This window comes from Carettochelys insculpta, chromosome 2, assembly GCF_033958435.1.
Source record: "Carettochelys insculpta isolate YL-2023 chromosome 2, ASM3395843v1, whole genome shotgun sequence".
NCBI lineage: Eukaryota > Metazoa > Chordata > Testudines > Carettochelyidae > Carettochelys > Carettochelys insculpta.
In genome coordinates, this window is record NC_134138.1 from 224,117,036 (window position 1) to 224,139,031 (window position 21,996).

Below are 21,996 nucleotides of genomic sequence, written 5' to 3' on the forward strand. Positions count from 1 at the left end.
CTTCGATAATCAGCCAGCCGCCCCGCACCGCAGGCAGGGCGGCGGCTAAACAAGCGCCGGTACCACCGACCCCTGGAAAACCGGCGGTGCAGAGCGCGCAGGCACACAGCCTGCCGGCACCGAAGGACACCGCACATGCGGCACCGACTTCGAGTGTGCCGAGCTCGGTGCGGACGTGGCCGGGATCCCCTGTATGTCAGGGGCGGAGTTACCTCCTCAAGGGAGGGGGAAGACTGCACACAAGAGGAGGCATTGCAGCCCCTCTCCGCACAGGGCTGTGTAGTTGCTTTCTCACAGCCCTCCGCTATGTTGCAGACTCCAACTAGAAGGCAGGGGTCCCCCCCCCCTCCTTGGCCTACCCAGAGCCCCCTTCTCCATTTCTGCAACCAGCCTCACCCTGGCTGGGACCACCTCCACCCTTCCTGGGATTTGAACCGCTGGACTATTAGGCAAAGTCGCTCTCTCCAGGGTCTCGACGGTCTCCCTCCCCCAGACGCAAAGGGTATGCACCAAGGGAGTGGTCTAGGTCACCTTCCCAAGACCAGTGCTTATACTGCCGTGGTCGCCCCTACCACGCAGGGCATAGACACCATCGGCAATCTACTAGGGAAAGATCCCTACGAACGATCTCGTACCCCCAAGGGCAATTGTGACCGGGGACAGAGACTTAAGCATCTCAGGGGGGACTGGTTATGGAACCCCGAGATGTTTCCTCGCACACCTCTAGTGAGAGGGTGTACCATCATCAGCAGGAACCGGAAGGGTCCAGAAAGACGTACCCCAGCGGTTCCTCGCTTTCCTCCCCGGATGAGGCTACGGCCCCGGGGGGCGTCCATCCTCCGGACGATCTCAAACAGTTCCAAGAGCTGTTTTACGAGGGTGGCCTTCACGCAAGGCTTCCAGACAGCAAAGGTGCAAGAGCAACACCATAAGCTCCTCAAAAATCTGAGACCTCCGGCCTCCTCCAAAATAGCAATACCGCTGATGACGCAATCTTGGAGCCTGCCACTATGATATGGCAGACTCCTGCGACTATTCCGCCTGTCCACAAAAGAGCGAAAAAAAAAAAAAAAAAAAAAAAAAAATACTTCGTGCCCACGAAGGGCATGGAGTTCCTGTTCAGCCACCCACAACCAAATTCTTTGGTGACGGAGTCGTCGCAACGTGGGGGAATAAACAAACATGCCAAAAAGCTAGAGCTGTTGGGCAGAAAGGTCTACTCCTCCTCCACGCTACTGTTGCCAATGGCAAATTACGCAGCGCATCTAGCGAACCATAATTTCAACAACCACATTAGGTTGACCTCCCTCATGGACTCGCTTCCAGAGGGCACGAAACCAGTGCTCAAGGCCATCATCCGACCATTTTATAACCAGTGGCAAAGGATCACCACAGACACATGGGTGCTGGAGATCATAGCCACGGGGTACGCCATCCCCTCCCAGTTGCTCCCACCGCCATGACCTCCACCCGGGGCCCCACCTCCAGGAGACCTCCCATGTAGCGAGGCTCAAGCAGGAGGTAGACCATCTCATGCTCGTAGGGGCAGTGGAAAGAGTGCCGGAGCAACTGCAAGGGAGAGGGTTCTACTCGAGGTACTTCCTCACGGGGAGGTCCATCTTAGATTTTCGAGGCCTCACCGGTACCTGCGCAAGCAACGTTTTCGGATGATCACAAACGCCTCCATCCTTACGGCACTAGACGATGGAGATTGGTTCGCAGCCCTCGACTTACAAGGTCCTACCGTTTGGGCTCTCCTCAGCCCCCAGAGTCTTCACCAAGACCTTGGCAGTGGTGTCAGCCTACCTGCACAGACAGGGGGTATTTATATTCCAGTATCTGAATGACTGCCTACTCAAAGGGGCCTCAAAGGAGGAGGTACTACGCATAATATGTGTCACAGCAGGCACGTTCTCTTCGCTCGGCCTGCTTATCAATCTGACAAAATCAAAGACAGACCCCACACAGAACATAGAGTTCGTAGGGGCACGCATAAATTCTATTACAGCTAGGGCGTATCTACCAGAGACTCGCTTTCGGGCCATCGGCTCCCTCGCGCAAGGCTTCACCTTCAGCCCTATGGTGCCGGTTCTGACGTGCTTACAGCCGCTGGGCCACATGGCAGCAGCAACGTTTCGTACATCAGAACGCCAGGTTACACATGCGCAGCATGCAGCATTGGCTGGCGAGCGTATACAAACCGGCAGCACACACTGTTCACAGGATGGCGTCGCCCACAACGGAGGTGTGCAAATCCCTGCAATGGTGGGTAAACCCAGAGAACCTGCTAACAAGGGTACCCTTCCACCAACCACACGTATTGGTTTTTCTTACTACAGATGCCCCCCTCATAGGGTGGGGAGCACACATGGGCGAAGAGGTGACGCAAGGGCTGTGGTCCTCTATGGAGCAGTCACTGCACACAAATATACTGGAGCTCAAAGCAGTGTTCAACGCCTGCAGACACTTTCGAGACCAACTGAAAGGCAAGGTAGTCGGGATCAGTACAGACGATACCTCCACCATGTTTTATATAAATCGGCAAGGAGGAGCTCGGTCCCGTGCCTTATGTGTAGAAGCAGTCCGGTTGTGGAACTGCTGCATCGCCAACAATGTAACCTTGAAAGCCTCGTACTTACCAGGCGCTCGCAATGTGAAGGCAGACCAGCTGAGCAGGCGTTTCGCACTCACGCACGAGTGGCAGATCCGTCCCGATCTGCTGCAACCGATTTTTCCACGCATGGGGTTTTTCCCCAGATAGACCCTGTTTGCTACTCAGCACAACAAGAAGTGCCCACGATTCTGCTCCAGGGCAGGACTGGGACGGGGGTCCCTGAGGGATGCCTTCGCGATCTCATGGAGGGGCCCCCTGCTTTACGCTTTCCCTCCCACAGTGCTCATCCACAAAGTGTTGCAGAAAGCCAGGAGGGAAGGAACCTGAATGATCCCGATAGTCCCAACGTGGGATCGACAGCAATGGTTCCCCCTATTCCTGCGCATGTCGGACCGGCCACTGAGGTCCCCTCCGGTGGCGCGGGATCTGCTCACGCAAGCCCAGGGGTCCATAGTGCATCCGCACCCCCAAAGCCTGCGACTACAAACGTGGTTAATCCATGGCTCAGCTCCCTAGAGAGCACATGTACGGAGGAAGTGCAGCAAGTCCTAGAAAGTAGCAGGAGGACTTCCACCAGGAAGACCTTCAAGCAGAAATGGACTCGCTTTACGGCATGGTGTTCTACCAAACAGCTAGCCCCCTTTCGGTGCCTATGGCTGTGATATTAGAGTATTTACTGGACCTCAAGAGAGGAGGACTCTCGCTATCCTCGTTTCAGGTCCACCTGGCCGCCATTTTGGTGTTCAGACACGAAGAGGAAGGGCACACGGTGTTCGCCCATCCCATGGTTACCAGGTTCTTCAAAGGGCTGGTAAGCCTATACCCCCCTCAGAAACCGCTTCCACCTCTGTGGAACTCGGACCTGGTGCTTAATGCGAAAAGGGGACCACCGTTTGAGCCTTTGGCCACGGTTTCCCTCCGCCTCCTTATGATGAAGACGACCTTTCTTCTCGCAATCACGTCAGCTCGCAGGGTGAGCGAGCTTGAGGCAGTTATGGCAACGCCGCCCTGCGCTGTTTTTCCAAGGAGGCGGTAACCATACGGCTGCATCCAGCCTTTGTTCCTAAAGTTTCTTTCTGAGTTTCATACTAACGAACCTATTGTTTACCCTTGTTTATCCAAAGCCTCATAACTCTAACAAAGAGGTGCGCCTACACCTCCTGGACGTGAGCAGGCGCTAGCTTTCTATATGGACAGGACCAAGTCCTTCCAGAGAACGGATAGGCTCCTAGTCTCTATCGCTCCCAAATCAAAAGGAGAATGTCTCTCTTCGCAGAGAATCTCTAAGCACATCGTATCTTGCATAAAAATGTGCTACAAACTCAAAAAGACTCCTTTACTGGCCACGCCCAGGGCTCATTCCACTAGGGCGGTGGCAGCATCAACAGTCTTTTTTCAAGGGCGTTGCGCTAAAAGACATTTGCAGAGTGGCGACCTGGTCATCCTGTGACACCTTCGCCAAACATTACGCCCTTCACAGGGTATTCCAAGAGGATACCCGTCTCTTGGCAGCGGTCCTCTCGGGGACAAGCTGCACATAATCCGATTACCCACCTCCTATCTTGGGTTACTGCTGGGTAGTCACCTAATGTGGAGCACCCACGGGGACACTCGAAGAAGAAAGAAAGGTTACTCACCGTAGTAACGGTGGTTCTTCGAGATGTGTCCCCGTGGGTGCTCCACTACCCGCCCATCCTCCCCGCTCCGGATCTCTGTTTAGTGTTTTGCAGGAGCATCCGAGGCGGTTGGTCAAGGAACTGGCGGGGACCGGATCGCGCACATGGCCGGGAGCGCGCGGGGGAGCGGCGCGCACCGGCGCATGCGCGGTCCGGCAGAAACTGCTTGGAAGATCCGATCTGCGGCGCCGGGCGAGCCCGACACCTAATGTGGAGCACCCACGGGGACACATCTCGAAGAACCACCGTTACTACGGTGAGTAACCTTTCTTTCCATCACTTCTCTCCATAACTCATTCAGTGCTTCACCACCCTCCTGGTGAAATAGTTTATCCTAATATCCAACCTACACCTCTCCCTCTGTAACTTCAGACCATTGCTCCTTTTCTGCCATCTCTTATCACTGAGAACAGTCTCTCTCTGTCCTCTTTACAGCCCCCTTTCAGGAAGTTGAAGGCTGCTATCAAGTTGCCCCTCAGTCTTCTCTTCTGCAAACTAAATAAGCCCAAATCCCTCAGCCTTTCTTCATAGGTAATGTACTCCAGCCCTTTAATCATTTTTGTTGCCCTCCCCTGAACCCTCTCCAAGGTATCCATGTCCTTTGTATAGTGGGAGGCCCAGCACTGGACACAATACTCCACATATGGCCTAACCAGTGCTGAGGAGAGGGGAATAATAACTTCTCTAGATCTGCTGGAAATGCTTCTGCTAATTCACCCCAATATGCTGTTAGCATTCTTGATTTCAGGGGCACACTGTTGACTCATATCCAGCCTCTCATCCACTGTAATCCTATCCTTTTCTGCTGCACTGCTACTTAGCCAGTCTGTCCCCAGCCTGTAACAATTCATGGGATTCTTTTGTACCAAGTGCAGGACTCTGTACCTCTCCTTGTTGAACCTCATCAAATTTCTTTGGTCCAATCCTCCAAATTGCCTCGATCACTCTGGACCCTATCCTTACCATCTAATGTATCTACCTGAGCCCCTAGTTTAGTATCATTTGCAAATTTTATGAGGGTGCAATCGATTTCCTCATCCAGGTCATTAATAAAGGTGTTGAACAGTACTGGCCCTAGAACTGATCCTTGGGGCACTCCGCTTGAAACCGACCACCAACCTGACATTGAGCCATTGACCACTACCTGTTGGGCCCATTCTTCAAGCCAGCTTTCTCTCCATCTTACAGTCCATGTAGCCAATCCATACTTCCTTAACTTATGGACAAGAATGTTGTGGGAAACTGTGTGAAAAGCTTTGCTAAAGTCAAGGTATATCACATCCATTGACTTCCCCATGTCAACAGAGCCAGTTTTCTCATCATAGAAGCTAATCAGGTTGGTCAGGCATGACTTGCCCTTTCTCAATCCTTATTGACTACTTTTGATCACTTTCTCTTAAGAACATAAGAACATAAGAATGGCCATACTGGGTCAGACCAAAGGTCCATCTAGCCAAGTATCGTGTCTGCCGACAGGAGCCAATGCCAGGTGCCTCAGAAGAGGTGAACTGAAGATAACGATCAAGCGATTTGTCTCCTGCCATCCATTTCCTGCCTTCGACAAAAGGCTAGGCACCATACCGTACCCCTTGCTAATAGCCATCTATGGACCTAGCCTCCAAACATTTATCGATCTATTTTTTAAACTCTGTTACAGTCCTGGCCTTCATAGCATCCTCTGGCAAGGAGTTCCACAGGTTGACTGCGCTGTGTGAAGAAAAACTTTCTTTTATTTTTGAACCTGCTACCCATTAATCTCATTTTGTGTCCTCTAGTTCTTATATTATGGGAACAAGTAAATAACTTTTCTGTATTCACTTTCTCCACACCATTCATGAATTTATATATCTCTTTCATATCGCCCCTCAGTCTCCTCTCTTCTAGACTGAAAAGTCCCAGTCTCTCTAGCCTCTCCTCATATGGGACCCGTTCCAAACCCTTAATCATTTTAGTTGCCCTTTTCTGAACCTTTTCGAATGCCAATATATCTTTTTCAGGTGAGACCACATCTGCACACAGTACTCAAGATGTGGGTGTACCATAGTTTTATATAGGGGAAGTAAGATATTCTTCGTCTTACTTTCTATCCCTTTTTTAATTATTCCTAACATCCTATTTGCTTTACTGACTGCTGCTGGACAGTGCTTGGTTGTTTTCAGAGAACTATCCACTATAATTCCAAGATCCCTTTCCTGATCTGTTGTAGCTAAATTTGACCCCATCATATTGTATGTATAATTGGAGTTATTTTTTCCCAATGTGCATTACCTTACACTTACCCACATTCTTCTTCCAACTGATCCGGAATGGATTCCTTGAGGACCCCCTCCATGATTTTTCCAGGGACTGAGGTAAGGCTGACTGGTCTATAGTTCCCTGGATTGTCCTTCTTTCCTTTTTTTAAAGATGGGCACTACATTTGCCCTTTCCCAGTTGTCTGGTACCTCTCCCGATCTCCAGGAGTTTTCAGAGATAAGAGCTAAAGGCTCTGCAATGGCTCTGTTTGGAGTGCAGGAAGGGATTCTGTGCTGAGGCTGAAGGGTTCAAAGAATGGTAGGGGGTGCTGGCTGTGGAACAGAATTTGGGTTCAGGATTGGGTAGAGGGTTGGGACAGAGGAGTGATATGTGGGCAGGGGTGCAAAATCCATGCTGAGGTGAGGGATGTGCAGTCTGGAATGTAGGAGGGGCTCAGTTCTGGGTCTGAGGTGTTTGGAGTGTGGGAGGGGCTGCAGTCTGGGTCTAAGGGGTTTGGGATATGGGAAGTGACTTAGGGTTGACTTAGGCCCTCAGTGGCCGCGTCTACACGTGCACGCTACTTCGAAGTAGCGGCTCCAACTTCGAAATAGCGCCCGTCACAGCTACACGTGTTGGGTGCTCTTTCGAAGTTGAAATCGACGTTAGGCGGCGAGACGTCGAAGTTGCTAACCCCATGAGGGGATGGGAATAGCGCCCTACTTCGAAGTTGAACGTTGAAGTAGGGCACGTGTAGATGATCCGCGTCCCGCAACATTGAAATAGCGGGGTCCGCCATGGCGGCCATCAGCTGAGGGGTTGAGAGATGCTCTCTCTCCAGCCCCTGCAGGGCTCTATGGTCACCGTGTGCAGCAGCCCTTAGCCCAGGGCTTCTGGCTGCTGCTGCTGCAGCTGGGGATCCATGCTGCATGCACAGGGTCTGCAACCAGTTGTCGGCTCTGTGGATCTTGTGTTGTTTAGTGCAACTGTGTCTGGGAGGGGCCCTTTAAGGGAGCGGCTTGCTGTTGAGTCTGCCCTGTGACCCTGTCTGCAGCTGTTCCTGGCACCCTTATTTCGATGTGTGCTACTTTGGCGTGTAGACGTTCCCTCGCAGCGCCTATTTCGATGTGGTGCTACCCAATGTCGAAGTTGAACGTCGACGTTGCCAGCCCTGGAGGACGTGTAGATATTATTCATCGAAATAGACTATTTCGATGTCGCTACATCGAAATAAGCTATTTCGATGTAGCGTGCACGTGTAGACGTAGCCAGTCAGTGTTCTTTCTAATTTTTCCCTACCGTGGATGAAATAAATTTTGTTACGAGCCAAGACATGTGCAGATGTACACCACCAGTAGAATTTCTCTTTGGTACCCGCCCAAGTATTTAGCTTACAGGGAACACTGGTCTGAGGGATGCTTACCTAAGGTGCCTCTTGGGAAACTGCTGGCAGACCGATGTGGCTCCTAGGCAAGAGGACCAGGGAGGCTCCACACAGCCTGGATCTTAAGGGACCTCCCCGGCAACTCTCATTGGTTCAGGTTCCCAGCTAATGGAAGCTGTGGAGCCAGTGCTCATGGTGCGGACAGCATGTGGAGCCTCCCTGATCATATGTATGCTTAGGAGGAGCAGGGATGTGCCACCCACTTCCCAGGAGCAATGTGGATCCAGGGCAGGTAGGGAGCTTGCCTTAGCCCTGCTGCTTTGCCCAATGGACTGTTAATGATTTGGTCAGCAGCCTGTCAGGATCTCGTTTTGGTTGGGTGTTCGGGTTGAAAACTGGATGTCTGGTCACCTTGGGCCAACATAATTGGATGACAGTTTGTCTAAAATCGTGAATTCATCTGAGGGCTTCAGAATGATAATAGACGAGTCTATGGAAGTATAAGACTTCCTTTCTCTTGCTGGGTTTCACACTCCCTGATGTAGAAGGCTGGACTTGATGATCAAAAATAGCTGGCCTTCAGTTCCAACCCTATTTACAATTAAGAACTATAGTATAACTGTGTGAACTGAATTGTTTTCAATGATTTCTAACAAGCAATTTTAGGGTTCAGGAGGAACGGAATTACATCTTAAAAACTCTGAGCAAGCCTAGAAAGTTGTAACTGAATGCTAGGTCTGGACTTCCCTATTTATCATACTGTAAAAGACAAAAAATGAAAAATAATTAGCTAAGCAGTTTCTGATTCTTCTGACTTGTGATATGATGAATTACTCTTCATTCATTATGGTAATCAATTAGTTTTAACTGCTATAGATTTTTGGTTTGAGCATAAAGGAAAAATAAGCAGCTTCTGATGTATGCTGAGAATTGTATATTAAAAAAATGTGTTGCACGACTAGCTTGAATTTTTACACCTTGGCCTCAGCCCATGGAACAAAAGGACTCAAGGGGAAATGCTGAAAGTTGATCAAAATGAAGGAAATGTATCAGTTCACATATCTTTGGATGTAGTGTAGAAGCATTATATGTTAATAAAAGGCAAAGAACCAAGTGAGAAAACAGTGTGTAATAACTGATACTGTATGTTGCAGGAGGTGTTTTAAATTTCCTGGTCATTGAAAAGATGTTAAAAAATACCTTTTGTGTATACGTTTGAATAACATCAGTTCCCTTCTGACCTGTTGTGGAGGTGACAGAAAATTTATACTAAACTGTGTATACGCCTCATGAGGTGAATTGCAAAAATCTGGTTGGAGATATAAAATCATCTTTACTAACATTTCTGTTTCGTGGCTCTGATGGAAGTTAAACATGTTCCAGGTGTGTCTATTTCAACTTCTGGGCACAGCTAAAATATTTCTTGAAAGTGGCAGGTTCACCTGTTATTAATGCTTCCAGTGAAATTCTTAATCTACCATCTGCCAAAGTGAGGGTGAGCAAACTTTTGAAGTGAGAAAACAGGACAACTGTTTCAGAGATGGAGGGGAAGTGCAGATGTGTTTTGGAAGCTGACCTTTCAGCTATGTAATCCTTGCATCTTTCTTCCTCTAAAATCCTGCCTTTTTGGAGTAGAAGTGGGGGCAGGTTGCTGCTCTGTTTGCTTAGTAATAGCTAAAGTTTAGAACTTTCAATAATGGAGACAGTAGCAGTAGAGAGACTCATGATTCCTTTTAGTGTTCCACAAACTGAGGCAGCAGGTGCTAATGTCTCTGATGTCAAAGAATTCACCATGGAAGTCTCCATAGGAAGAGATAAAATGCAACCTTTGCACTCACTCAAAAAATTGTTAAGAGGACAGTGTGAATTAAAAGAAGTGAGTGTTTAAATATTTTTGTGATTCCGCTGTGTTGAAGTACAACTGCATTGTGTGATCCTATCAAAACACAAAAGCAGTCAAGTAGCACTTTAAAGACTAAACAAAATAACAAAATATGATCATGTGTTAGTAGTTTTGGTCTAACAGTTTTCCCTAGTATAAAGCCTGGGAACTGAGTGGGGAAACTGTGTGTTAGGCAGGGAGATTCCAGGAGAGACGTAGGTCCAAGACAACTGTTTCTTGGTGACAGAGTAGTAGTGCTTTTACTGAGATAGTTGCCTGTGTGCAGTTGGTGATGCCACCTTTGTTCAAGGAAAAAAAAATGTGTACATCATGTAAGTAAACCGATTATATCCAAATGCCCTGATTTTGCACCACTGATTTCTTCTCCAGTGGAGATACTGATGGACCTCTACAAGGTCCAAAAGTATGCTACCTCTCAACAAAGGTGTAACAGTATATTTACAAGTCCTCTTGAACAAAACTGAGAAAGACAGCAGCAAAGCTCACAGAGACAGTTTTAGCTATGTAACACACACTCTTCTGCCTCATTTGCCATAGTTTCTTTGCCTGTAAGTTGTGTCTGATTCCCAGTCCCTGAACTGTGGCCCAGAAACTTCTGTGTCTGAAACTAAGCTTTCTTCAACCATACCAACACTTTTGTACTCAGCAGTGACAAAGCATCTGTACTCAGCATCTGGAGAAGAGGATCTTTGCCCACAAAAGCTTGTGCTCCAAAATACCTGTTAGTCTATAAGTTCACAGAATCACAGGGCTGGAAGGGACCTCAGGAGGTCATCTAGTCCAGCCCCCCCCTGCTTCAAGCAGGATCAACCCCCACTAAGTCATCCCAGCCAGGACCTTGTCCAGCCGGGACTTAAAAACCTCAAGGGATGGAGAATCCACCACCTGTCTAGACAACACATTCCAATGCTTCACCACTCGCTTGGTGAAGTAGTTTTTCCTAATATCTAACCTACACCTCTCCCTCTTCAACTTCAGGCCATTACTCCTTGTTTTGCCATCTGACACCATTGAGAACAGTTTTTCACCCTCCTTTTTAGAGCTCCCCTTCAGGAAGTTGAAGACTGCTATTAAATCATCTCTAAGTCTTCTCTTCTGTAAACTAAACAAGCCCAAATCCCTCAGCCTATCCTCATAGGTCTTGTGCTCCAGACCCTTAACCATTTTTGTTGCCCTTCGGTGAACCTGCTTCATCAAATCCACATCCTTTTTATACTGGGGGGCCCAAAACTGGACACAGTATTCCAGATGTGGCCTCACCAGTGCCGAATAAAGAGAAATAATTACTTCTCTAGATCTGCTCGAAGTGCTCCTCCTAATGCACCCTAGTATGCCGTTAGCCTTCTTGGCTACAAGGGCACACTGTTTACTCATATCCAGCCTTTCATCCACCATAATCCCAAGGTCCCTTTCCATCATACTGCTGCTGAGCCAGTCGGTCCCCAGCCTGTAACAATGTTTGGGATTCTTCTGCCCCAGGTGCAGGACTCTACACTTCTCCTTATTGAACCGCATCAGATTTCTTTTGGCTCAGTCCTCCAATTTATCCAGGTCCCTCTGGATTCTCTCTCTGCCCTCCAAGGAGTCTACCTCTCCCCCTAGTTTTGTGTCATCTGCAAACTTGCTGAGGGTGCAATCCAGTCCCTCATCCAGGTCATTAATAAAGATGTTGAATAACACAGGCTCCAGAACCGAGACTTGTGGCACTCCGCTTGAAACAGACCACCATCCAGATATTGAGCCATTGACCACTACCCGTTGGGCCTGACCATCAAGCCAGCTTCTATCCATCGTATAGTCTAAGGATCCAATCCTATTTCCTTACCTTATGGACAAGAATGTTGTGGGAGACCATATCAAATGCCTTGCTGAAGTTGCCACATCACTTCGTGTTGTTTTTGAAGGTACAGATTAACTCGGCTACCCCTCTGATATTGATTGAGGGTGAGGCCAGATGTGTCTAGGAGTTTAATTACGCATTTTCCTGCCACTCAGAAACACAAGCAACCTCCTCAGCCAACTTTTACTACATTTTCCCTTTCCCCTCACTTTCTCCTTCTCTCTTTTCTCCCTATCTCTTACTTTCCGTCATCCTTCAGTACTTCTCCTTCCCCCCAGGCTTTCTAGTATTTCCCTTTCTGCACTCTTGTGGCCACAGACCTTCTTTCTTATGTTTCCTTAATCTTGCATGGGGCTGTGTTAAATCTGAAAAGAAAATATTCAATGTGTTCAGATTTGCCATGGTATTATTAAACTAGTAGAAATTAGTTATTATTATTAGTTATTCTATTATTAAACTAATAGAAATTAGTAGCATCCTAAAAATATTACTAACTTATATATCAAAAATTAGTTTCTCCCAGTCACATGAACACCTTGTCATTAAGAAATAAAAGACACAAGAAGACACCACATTGCTACACAAAAAAGTTAAACAGGATGGGAGTATGCTATTTTTTCAGTCTTAACTCACAATCCTTGGGCTATAGTGGCACTGAAGTCAATGCCAATATTGCCAGGATATGTCTGCAGGATTGACCTAGTGACTTTATGTGTTAGAAAAAAAGCTGCTTATTGAAAAGTGCAGTTGTGCAGTTAAAAAAAATCTATGACCCTAATTCACACGGTTCTTGAGAAAACTGTTTTGTTATATTTTTCAGTGTTGTGTCCAGAAGCCTGGAGCTGACTACCTACATCTATGTGTGGGATAACTACCGACTCTTTGAACTGCCATGGGACTCACCGTGGACATGGTATTTGACATTCCTAGGAGTAGACTTTGGATACTACTGGTTCCATCGCATGGCCCATGGTAGGCCTTGAAAAGATTTTTCATTTTATTTGTACATATAAATATTCCATTCATGTGTTCTCAAGGGTCTGCTGAGATTCACTTGAACTTTGAGTGGGGAAAACCAATTTTATAATTTGTTTTTTTAAATGTATTTTTTATTAAATTTATTTATTTAATTTATTTATTTATTTATTTATTAAATTTAAAATTAAATTTTAAATTGTATTAAATTTATTTGTTTTTTTAAATGTAGATGTGAATGTAGTAACCCTAGATCTTTAAAAATTTTGCACTTATGCTCATGGAACACCAAAGAAGGAAGCACTTGAGATGAAATGTAGGTGGAAATGATGAGTCATTTGTGCTTCCATGATTACTTTAATATTCTGAATATAGTGGCGTAATGGGTTAATGGTAAAAGTGTATCTGCACACATCATTAAAATTTTTTATTATAGTAATTCCCAGATCAGGACCAGGATCCCTAATGTGAAGCATGGTACACCTACTACAGAGTCTTTTCTAACAATTTCAAAAGACACACCACATTCACAAAGAGGGTGGGGACAATGAGAAGCAACATGTAAACAAAACAGGCACACGGTTTGTTAATTTAATCTTTTAAAAATATATTACATCTCTTCCTAGTTTTTTGGAAAGGGCAAAAATTAAAACGTTTTTGTGTTTTATTTTTAAAAATATTTTGTTTCTAGTTGACACTTAAATGCATAGTCACTTTAACCCTTGCCTATTTCTAATTTTTAAAAATTTTTACTTAGTCTGAGCTTTCCTCTCTGTTATAAAAAAATGTGAAGTTTCAAAAGGATAAAGGATTATTTACTCCGATGGTGAGGGCCATATAAATGTTTAGGTATTTCTGTACATATATTTTATAGATGAATATATCTATCTAACCAGCTGTCGACTCATGTGGATCTCCAATCACAACTGAATTTCCTCTTCTACATTTGAAACTGTTTTATAGAAATCCTAACACATAGCGTCATCCAAATCTCACTAAGGAGAAGCAGTCTATTGTCTAAAGGATTTTGAACTGTGCTCTGTAAGGCACAGCTCCCTCAATTCCTAAAAGGATTGATCCATCTGCTATTCGTATTCTGGAAAGCATAGAAAGCAAGCTGCTGCAAATAGCTCAGTGGAAAATATGGAAGCAGGTAGGGAATTATTTTGGGTTAATGAACTGAGTGGGAGTGAGAAATGGTCTCCAGTACAGATGGGGAACGTAGTAATAGGGCGGGGGAATTGACTCTGAGCAGGACTAGCACAGTGCTGGATGAGTACTTAATTAGGTGGGAAAGGAAGAAGAGAATCAGCCAGATGACAGTGATAATAGGGGGGAGGGGGTTGTGGGGAGCTGAACTCAGCTTGGGGAATGAGAAGAGTGGGAGACAAGGATGTGGATGGGAGTTGGAACAAAGCTAAGGAAAGGGAGACTTTGCTTCTTGGTAATTAGCTGAGCTTTGTGAGTGGGGAAAGTAGGCATACGCATCACAAAAATTGACATTAGCTCTACTGGGAACATTAGTTAGATCATAGCTCTGAAGACCTGAAAAACTCAAGTACATGCCCATTTATTTTTAAGTAAAATTTACATTAAGTGAAAAATACTACTAGAAAAATCATACAAATGAATCTGAATTTGCTTATATTGAAATTGGTAGCAAAACTCTCATAGACAGGAAGCAGGAAAGGATCAATCCCTAAATCTCTAAATAAATATTGTAAATGTCTTTTTGAAAGTAGCTCTGAAGGACATTCAGCTTTTGTTTACAGAGAGTGGGACAAAGGTGCTGTGTTAATACCTGCTTTAGGAGTTGCCAGTAGAGCTTTGCAGTTCAGACTATGGGGGAATATGAATTGCAGAGTGTATTACATGTTACACTGTAACCCTAGTGTATGGACACTGTGGTTGTGTCTACACTAGCATTCCTCTTTCGAAAGAGGCATGCATATGAGGGAAATCAAAAATGCATATGAGGCACAGATTTACGTATCTGGCACCCCATTTGCATATTAATCTTTTGAAATAGCTTATTTCAAACTAAGAAAAGCAGTATAGACACAGCTCTTTTGAAGGTAATCCCCATCTTTGAAAGAACCCTTATTTCTATTTTTTTTTTTAAGGAAGAAGGGATCTTTCGATGATGGGGATTACTTTAGAAAGAGCTGCGTCTACACTGCTTTTCTTCCTTAGAAAGAAGTTCTTTCAAAAGAATATGCAAATGAAGTGCCAGATATGTAAATCGGGGTGTCATTTGCGTTTTTGATTTCCTTCATTTGTGTGCCTCTTTTGAAAGAGGAATACTAGTGTAGATGTAGCCTGTAGGTACAAACTGAAAGGTACCAAGTTTACATGAACTTAGTCCTGCTTGAAAGAACCTAAACTAGGTACCTTTTTAGTTCATACCAGCGCCATGTGTTAGTTACACCACAGCACGTGATTGCACACTGCTATTCAGACCCTCATAATCCAAACTTCAGAGTTGTGTAGAGGGTAGTGTAGAAAAAAATAATATAATGGCAAGATTGCTAAACAGTATATTATGTTATAACTGGTTAAGCAAAATCTAATGAAAGAGGCAATTTTTAAAATAAAGAAGAAACCCATCTAGAAAAACAGTCACACAACTTTGATATATTTGGACACTAAAGTGTAACTGTGAGTTCAAAAGCTCTTGTTGCTCATAACACAATTTGAATCAGAGACTCTGTGGAATTCAGGAAGGGGCCCTATCATCATACAATGGTGATAACAATCATAGGAACTGTATACCAGAGTAAATGCAAAGTATATGAATTTTGAAAGGGATGAATGACAGCATTAATTGTCCTAAAACACTAAAGAACTGTTTGTTGTTTTGTTATTGATGTTTGGGATAATATAGTTCACCTAGAAATATGATTTAAAATCAATTTTTAAGAATTCAAACTATTTGGGCAAAGAATCCAAAGAGCTACAAATTGAGGAATTTTTCCTGTGTAAAAAAAATAGAGAAAGCTTCTTTGAAATAAGATCAAGCTTTGACTTAGTGTTTGAGAAGCTGATTTTCTCTTTCCTGTGTACATGTAGTAGCTATTATCTCCAGTTAATTTACAAGTGTACCGCAAGGACAAGCTCTTTTGGTGTGAGCTTAGTTTTCAAGGATGGTATTACTCTAAGGGTATGTATGTGTGTGTTTAATTATTTGCAATACTCACTAACAAGCTTGAAGATAGTCTTTTTAAAATATTTAATTAACCTCTTCTGATCCAAAGCCCATGGAGGTCAATGGGAATAATTTCTTAACTGTGGATTTTTTTTTTGTGTTTTTAATATTGAAAAGTGCAGCGCTTACCAGAATGTGTTTGCTACCTCTATTGCTTTGGAATTTATAATCATATCCTATGGCTCTTTTTTATCTGATCTCTTCTTATGCTATCTTTTCATCATCATCATCATCATCATAAGACACAGTTTAAGAAAAGAAGAGACATGGCAAGGCTAGGCAAGGAAGAAATAGGGAGTGCATATAGAGCAGCGCTCAAAGAGAAGATTAGGTATGCCACCACAGAGAAAGACCTAGATAAGAGAGTCGAAGGGATAGCCACAGGGATAGAAGAGACAAAGTATCTCTTACCTGTGGCTTATTCACAGATTACGTTCTCTGAAGTCAGTATACTGTGGATGACTTGTGCGGCAAGTTCTGATATAAAAGTTAACTAAATATTGAAAGGACTGTAGACTTAAATGATACATTGTTATCTGTAGGATGTATTTGATGATAAATGATGTAAAGTGATGTGTGACACTTTGGCTGGGTCTACACTAGCAAGTTCTTTCGGAAAAGCAGGCCCTTTTTCAAAAGAACCTGCATAGCGGCCACACACAAAATGCGCTCTTTTGATCAGAAATCGGAGGAACATGGCACTTTTCCCAGGGGCCTTCTTCCTCTCCCAGATGAGGAGGAGTGCCTTTTTTGGAAAAATTCTTTCAAGAAAAAAAAACGTGTAGATGTTCCGGGGGCCCTTTGTTTGAAAGAGCAGTCCTTATGGAGTCGGATTTTTCGATCCCTGGCCCATTCTTCTGAGAGTAGGGCTGTGTGGCCATTCTCTATTAAAAGAGCAGATCAATCTTTCAATCCACTTTTTTGTGTGTGGACTTGCTCTTTCAAACAAAGTTTTTTCAGAAGAGATCTTCCAGAAGAATTTCTTTCAAAAGATTGCTGTAGTGTAGACATAGCTATAAAGGAGAAATGTGGTCAGAAAAAGGAAGTTTTCTCCTCAGAAGAGAATTGCATTCCTTTTGCAGCATTGTCTGTTTTCTAGATTATAAAATTAAACAGACCATGTGAATGAACACCAGTATAGTGCTGTTGAGTTTAGAAGTAATAGCTAAGATAACACTGATTGAGAAAGGTGTGATCCTAGCACAGGAAAGATAGGAAACAGGGAGAGGTGTTAAGCATCTTGGTGATATTTTGCTCTCGTTCTTCTGGATGCAGAGGAAACTGCTAATAACAACGGACAGTGATCCCCAGTGATGAAGGGAGGGGAAATATATATGCATTTTTAGAAATTTTTTAAATTTTCTGAAAGAGGATTTAATATCTCCCCATAAACAAATGTTAATTTCAAAGTATATGTACTTCTATTTTAACTTACAAATTATCACGTTTCATGTAAACAAGCCAAAGTATTACCCTTCCCACACATGGATACAGACATTTGACTGTGCTGAGATTTCTAGAAAGGGAATGGTAACATACAAAGATAGACACCAGCTTGTTTTGTCTGTAGCTTGTTACTGTTCTTTCTAGTATATGCCTGTTACTTAAGGAGGACTATGACTCCCTATATTGTGTCAGTAACTGTTTGAAAGTCTCAAATATGAGAGTAATTGACTAATTTAACATGCTGAGTTTAAGAAGATGAGACTGGCCATATTGGGTCAGACCAAACATCCATCTAGCCTAGTACCCTGTCTTCTGACAATAGCCAATACCAGAAGCCCCAGAACAGAATGAACAGAATGAACAGAACAGGTAACCACCAAAACAAAAAAGCAGTCATGTAGCACTTTCTGTTTTGATAGAGTACAGCCTTAACATGGGTATCTCTCTGTCATTATTCCACATGCAAGGCAGGTAATCAAGTGATCCATCCCTGGTCACCCATTCCCAGCTTGTGACACACAGAGGCTGGGGACACCATTCCTACCCATTCTGGCTAATAACCATAGATGGACCTTTCTTTCATGAATTTATCTAGTTCTTTTTTTAACCCTGTTAAAGTCTTGGCCTTCACATCATCCTCTGATAAGGAGTTCTGCAGGTTGACTGTGTGTTGTGAGCAGAAATATTTCCCTCTTTTTGTTTTAAACCTACCCATTAATTTCATTAGGTGACCCTCTAGTTCTTGTTGTATGGAACAAGTAAACATTTTTTCTTATTTACCTTCTCAAAACCCATCTTGATCTTATAGGCTTCTATCATATTCTCCTTAGCTTTTCTAAGATGAAAATCCCAGACTTGTAAATCTCTCCTCATATGGCAACTATCCCATACCCCCTCATCATTTTTGTTGCCCTTTTCTAAACTTTTTCCAATGCCAGGATATCTTTTGGAGATGAGACAACACCATCTGCATGCAGTATTCAAGATGCATTTTTGCCATGGATTTATATATCATCATCATCATCAATAACCATGGACTCATGGGTGTCTGTTGGTGTCTGATGCCTCTCTCACTATTTCCTTCCATCTTTCCCTGTCCAGTGCAGAGTGGCTGAGTTTCTGTAGACGAGCTCCGCACCAATCTACTGTATCATCTATCCATTCTCTGTGGGATCTGCCTCTCCTATTCAAACCTTCCATTATGCCGAATACCATGGTCTTGATTTTTCATTCGTTGTTCATTCTGCAAATATGCCCAGATAGTTGTAGCTTCCATTTTATAACCTTCTGCAGTAGGTTCTCTTTCGGCTGTATCTTGTGCTGATGATGATACTGATTGACAGACTAGGATCGCAGATAGAAGAACTTATAGCAGATGAGCACACGGGGTTCAGAGAAGATAGGAGTACCATACAGCAGATATTGGCACTAAGACTGATAGCAGAAAAAGCTCGATGAAAGAATAAGAACATATATACTTGCTTCAGCGATTTTCAAAAGGCGTTTGATTGTGTAGATCAGAAAGTGACTTGGGTGGTGTTGGAGTCATAAGGAGTGGATAACCGACTGATACAGTTGTTGAAGGATAACAGTGACAATGCGGAGGCAGAGGTGAGAACATGCGGGGAGGTGGGAAGTTGGTTTAATACAAGTCGAGGTACAAGGAGATCCAATATCGCCAAGTATCTTCATCACACATCTGGAGAGAGCGATGGACAAGATCAAGGAAGAGGTGGAAGGGATAGCTGTGCAAAGGAAAAGAATTAACGTGAGTTTTTCAGATGAGATGGTTATCATTGAGGAAGCTGAGGAGAAGCTAGCGAAATGGTGCAGGTGCTAAACAAAGAAGGGAAGCGGTACGGACTGATTATGGACATTGATAAAACAAAAACTGTGGTATTTGGGGATAAGGAAATAGGAAGGAAGATCAGTGTGGATGGTGTTGAACTAAAAAATATAGAGAAGATTGCATATCTGGGGAGCAACATAACGCATGATCTAGACTGTAAGAAGGAAGTAGCGACTAGAACAGCGAAAGCAAGAGCGGGTTTGAAGGCGATGGATAAGATCTAGAAAAGCAAAGCAATTAGCTTAAGAATGAAAGTGAGCATCCTGAAAATGTGTGTATTCAGCAGCATATGTAGGCAATAAGATATTCTTGGTCTTGTTCTCTGTCCCTTTTTAAATGATTCCTAACATTTTCTTTTTTTTGACTGCTGCTGCATATTGACTAGATGTTTTCAAAGATTTATCCACTATCACTCCAAGATCTCATTTAAGTGGTAACAGCTAATCCAGTCCTCATCGTTTTATACATGTAGTTGGGATTATGTTTTCCAATATGCATTAATGTTCATTTATCAACATTAAAATTCATCTGCCATTTTGTTGCCCATTCACCTGGTTTTGTGAGATCATTTGAAGCTCTTCACAGTCTGCTTTGAACTTAGCTATCTTGAGCAGTTTAGTATTATCTGCATATTTTGTCCCCTCACTGTTTACACCCTTCTCCAGATCATTCATAAATATGTTGAATAGGATTGGTCCCAGTATGGACCCCTGTGGGACACCACTAGTTACCTCTCTCCATTCTGAAAACTGACTATCTATATCTACTCTTTATTTCATGTCTTTAAACCAGTTATCAATCCATGAACAAGACTTTTCCTCTTATCCCATCACAACTTACTTTGCTTAAGAGCATTTGATGAGGGACTTTGTCAAAGCCCTTCTGGAAGTATAAGTACACTGGATCCCCTTTGTCCACATGCTTGTTGACCCCCTCAAAGAATTCCAGTAATTTGATGAGGCATGATTTTCCTTTGCAGAAACCATGTTGACTTTCCACCAACAAATTATGTTCATGTAGGTGTCGGACAATTCTGTTCTTTAATATAGTTTTAACCAGTTTGCTTGGTACTAAAGTTAGAGTTACTGGCTTGTAACTGATGGAATCAGCACTAGAGTGTTTTTTGATAATTAGTGCCACATTAGCTATTGTACAGTCACTTGGTACAGAAGCAACGAAGGGTCCTGTGGCACCTTATAGACTAACAGAAAAGTTTTGAGCATGAGCTTTTGTGAGCACAGACTCACTTCATCAGATGCTGGTCTTGGAAATCTGCAGGGCCAGGTATAAATAAGCTAGAGCAAGGGTGGGGATAACAAGGTTACCTCAGTCAGCAAGGGTGAGGCTTCCTACCAGCAGTTGATCTGGAGGTGTGAACACCAAGGGAGGGGAAGCTGCATTTGTATTTAGCCAGCCATTCGCAGTCTTTGTTTAAGCCAGAGCTGAGGGCATCAAATTTGCAGAGGAATTGTAGCTCAGGAATTTCTCTTTGGAGTCTGGTCCTGAAATTTCTTTGCTGTAGGATAGCTACTTTTAAGTCTGCTACTGTGTGGCCCGGGAGATTGAAGTGCTCTCCTATGGGTTTTTGTATATTGCCATTTCTGATATCTGATTTGTGTGCGTTTATTCTTTTATGGAGAGACTGTCCAGTTTGTCCGATGTATATAGCAGAGGGGCATTGCTGGCACATGATGGCATAAATTATATTGGTAGATGTGCAGCTGAATGCACCCACGAGGGTGTGGCTGATCTGGATAGGTCCTGTAATGGTGTTGCTGGTGTAGATATGTGGGTAGAGCTGGCAACAAGGTTTGTTGCATGGATGGGTCCCTGAGTTAGAGTGACTGTGGTGCGGTGTATAGTTGCTGGTTAGGATTTGCTTCAGGGTGGCAGGTTGTCTGTGGGAAAGGACTGGTCTGCCTCCCACCCTTGCTCTGGCTTAATTATACCTGACCCTGCAGATTTCCAAGACCAGCATCTGATGAAGTGAGTCTGTGCTCACGAAAGCTCATGCTCAAAACTTTTCTGTTAGTCTATAAGGTGCCACAGGATCCTTTGTTGCTGTTACAGATCCAGACTAACATGGCTACCCCTCCGATACATGTTACAGAAGATGATTTAATGATAGGTTACAAAACATGGTTAGTGGCTCTGCAGTTTCATAGAATCATAGAAGAGTAGGACTGGAAGGGACCTTGAGAGGCCATCGAGTCCAGCCCCCTGCCCTCATGGCAGGACCAAGCATTTTCTAGACCATCCCTGAAAGCCATCTATCTAACCTCTTCTTAAATAGCTCCAGTGATGGAGATTCTACCACCTCCCTTGGCAATTCGTTCCAGTGTTTGATCACCCTGACAGTTAGGAACTTTTTCCTAATGTCCAACCTGAACCTCCCTTGCTGCAATTTCAGTCCATTGCTTCTTGTTCTATCCTCAGAGGCAAGGAAGAACAAGTTCCCTCCCTCTGCCTTATGACACCCTTTTAAATACCTGAAAACTGCTATCATGTCACCCCTCAATCTTCTCTTTTCCAAACTAAACAAGCCCAATTGTTTCAGCCTTTCTTCATAGGTCATGTTCTCTAGACCTTTGATCGTTCTCGTTGCTCTCCTCTGGACCCTCTCCAATTTCTCCACATCCTTCCTGAACTGCGGTGCCCAGAACTGGACACAATACTCCAGCTGAGGCCTAACCAGTGCAGAGTAGAGCGGGAGAATGACTTCTTGTGTCTTGTTCACGACACACCTGTTAATGCATCCTAGAATCATGTTTGCCTTTTTTGCAACAGCATCACACTGTTGACTCATATTTAGCTTGTGGTCCACTATAACCCCCAGATCCCTTTCTGCTGTAGTCATTCCTAGGCAGTCCTT

General features: G+C 44.1%; 1 protein-coding gene across 2 annotated transcripts in view; it reads left to right on the forward strand.

The window, feature by feature from the left end:
* AGMO (alkylglycerol monooxygenase) overlaps window positions 1-21,996 on the forward strand; it is a 362,759-nt gene that overhangs the window by 45,538 nt on the left and 295,225 nt on the right. For both annotated transcript variants that reach the window (XM_074984668.1, XM_074984669.1), the window contains exon 3: window positions 12,470-12,621. In XM_074984668.1, the coding sequence (XP_074840769.1) occupies window positions 12,470-12,621 (152 nt within the window). The remainder of the gene's footprint in view (window positions 1-12,469; window positions 12,622-21,996) is intronic.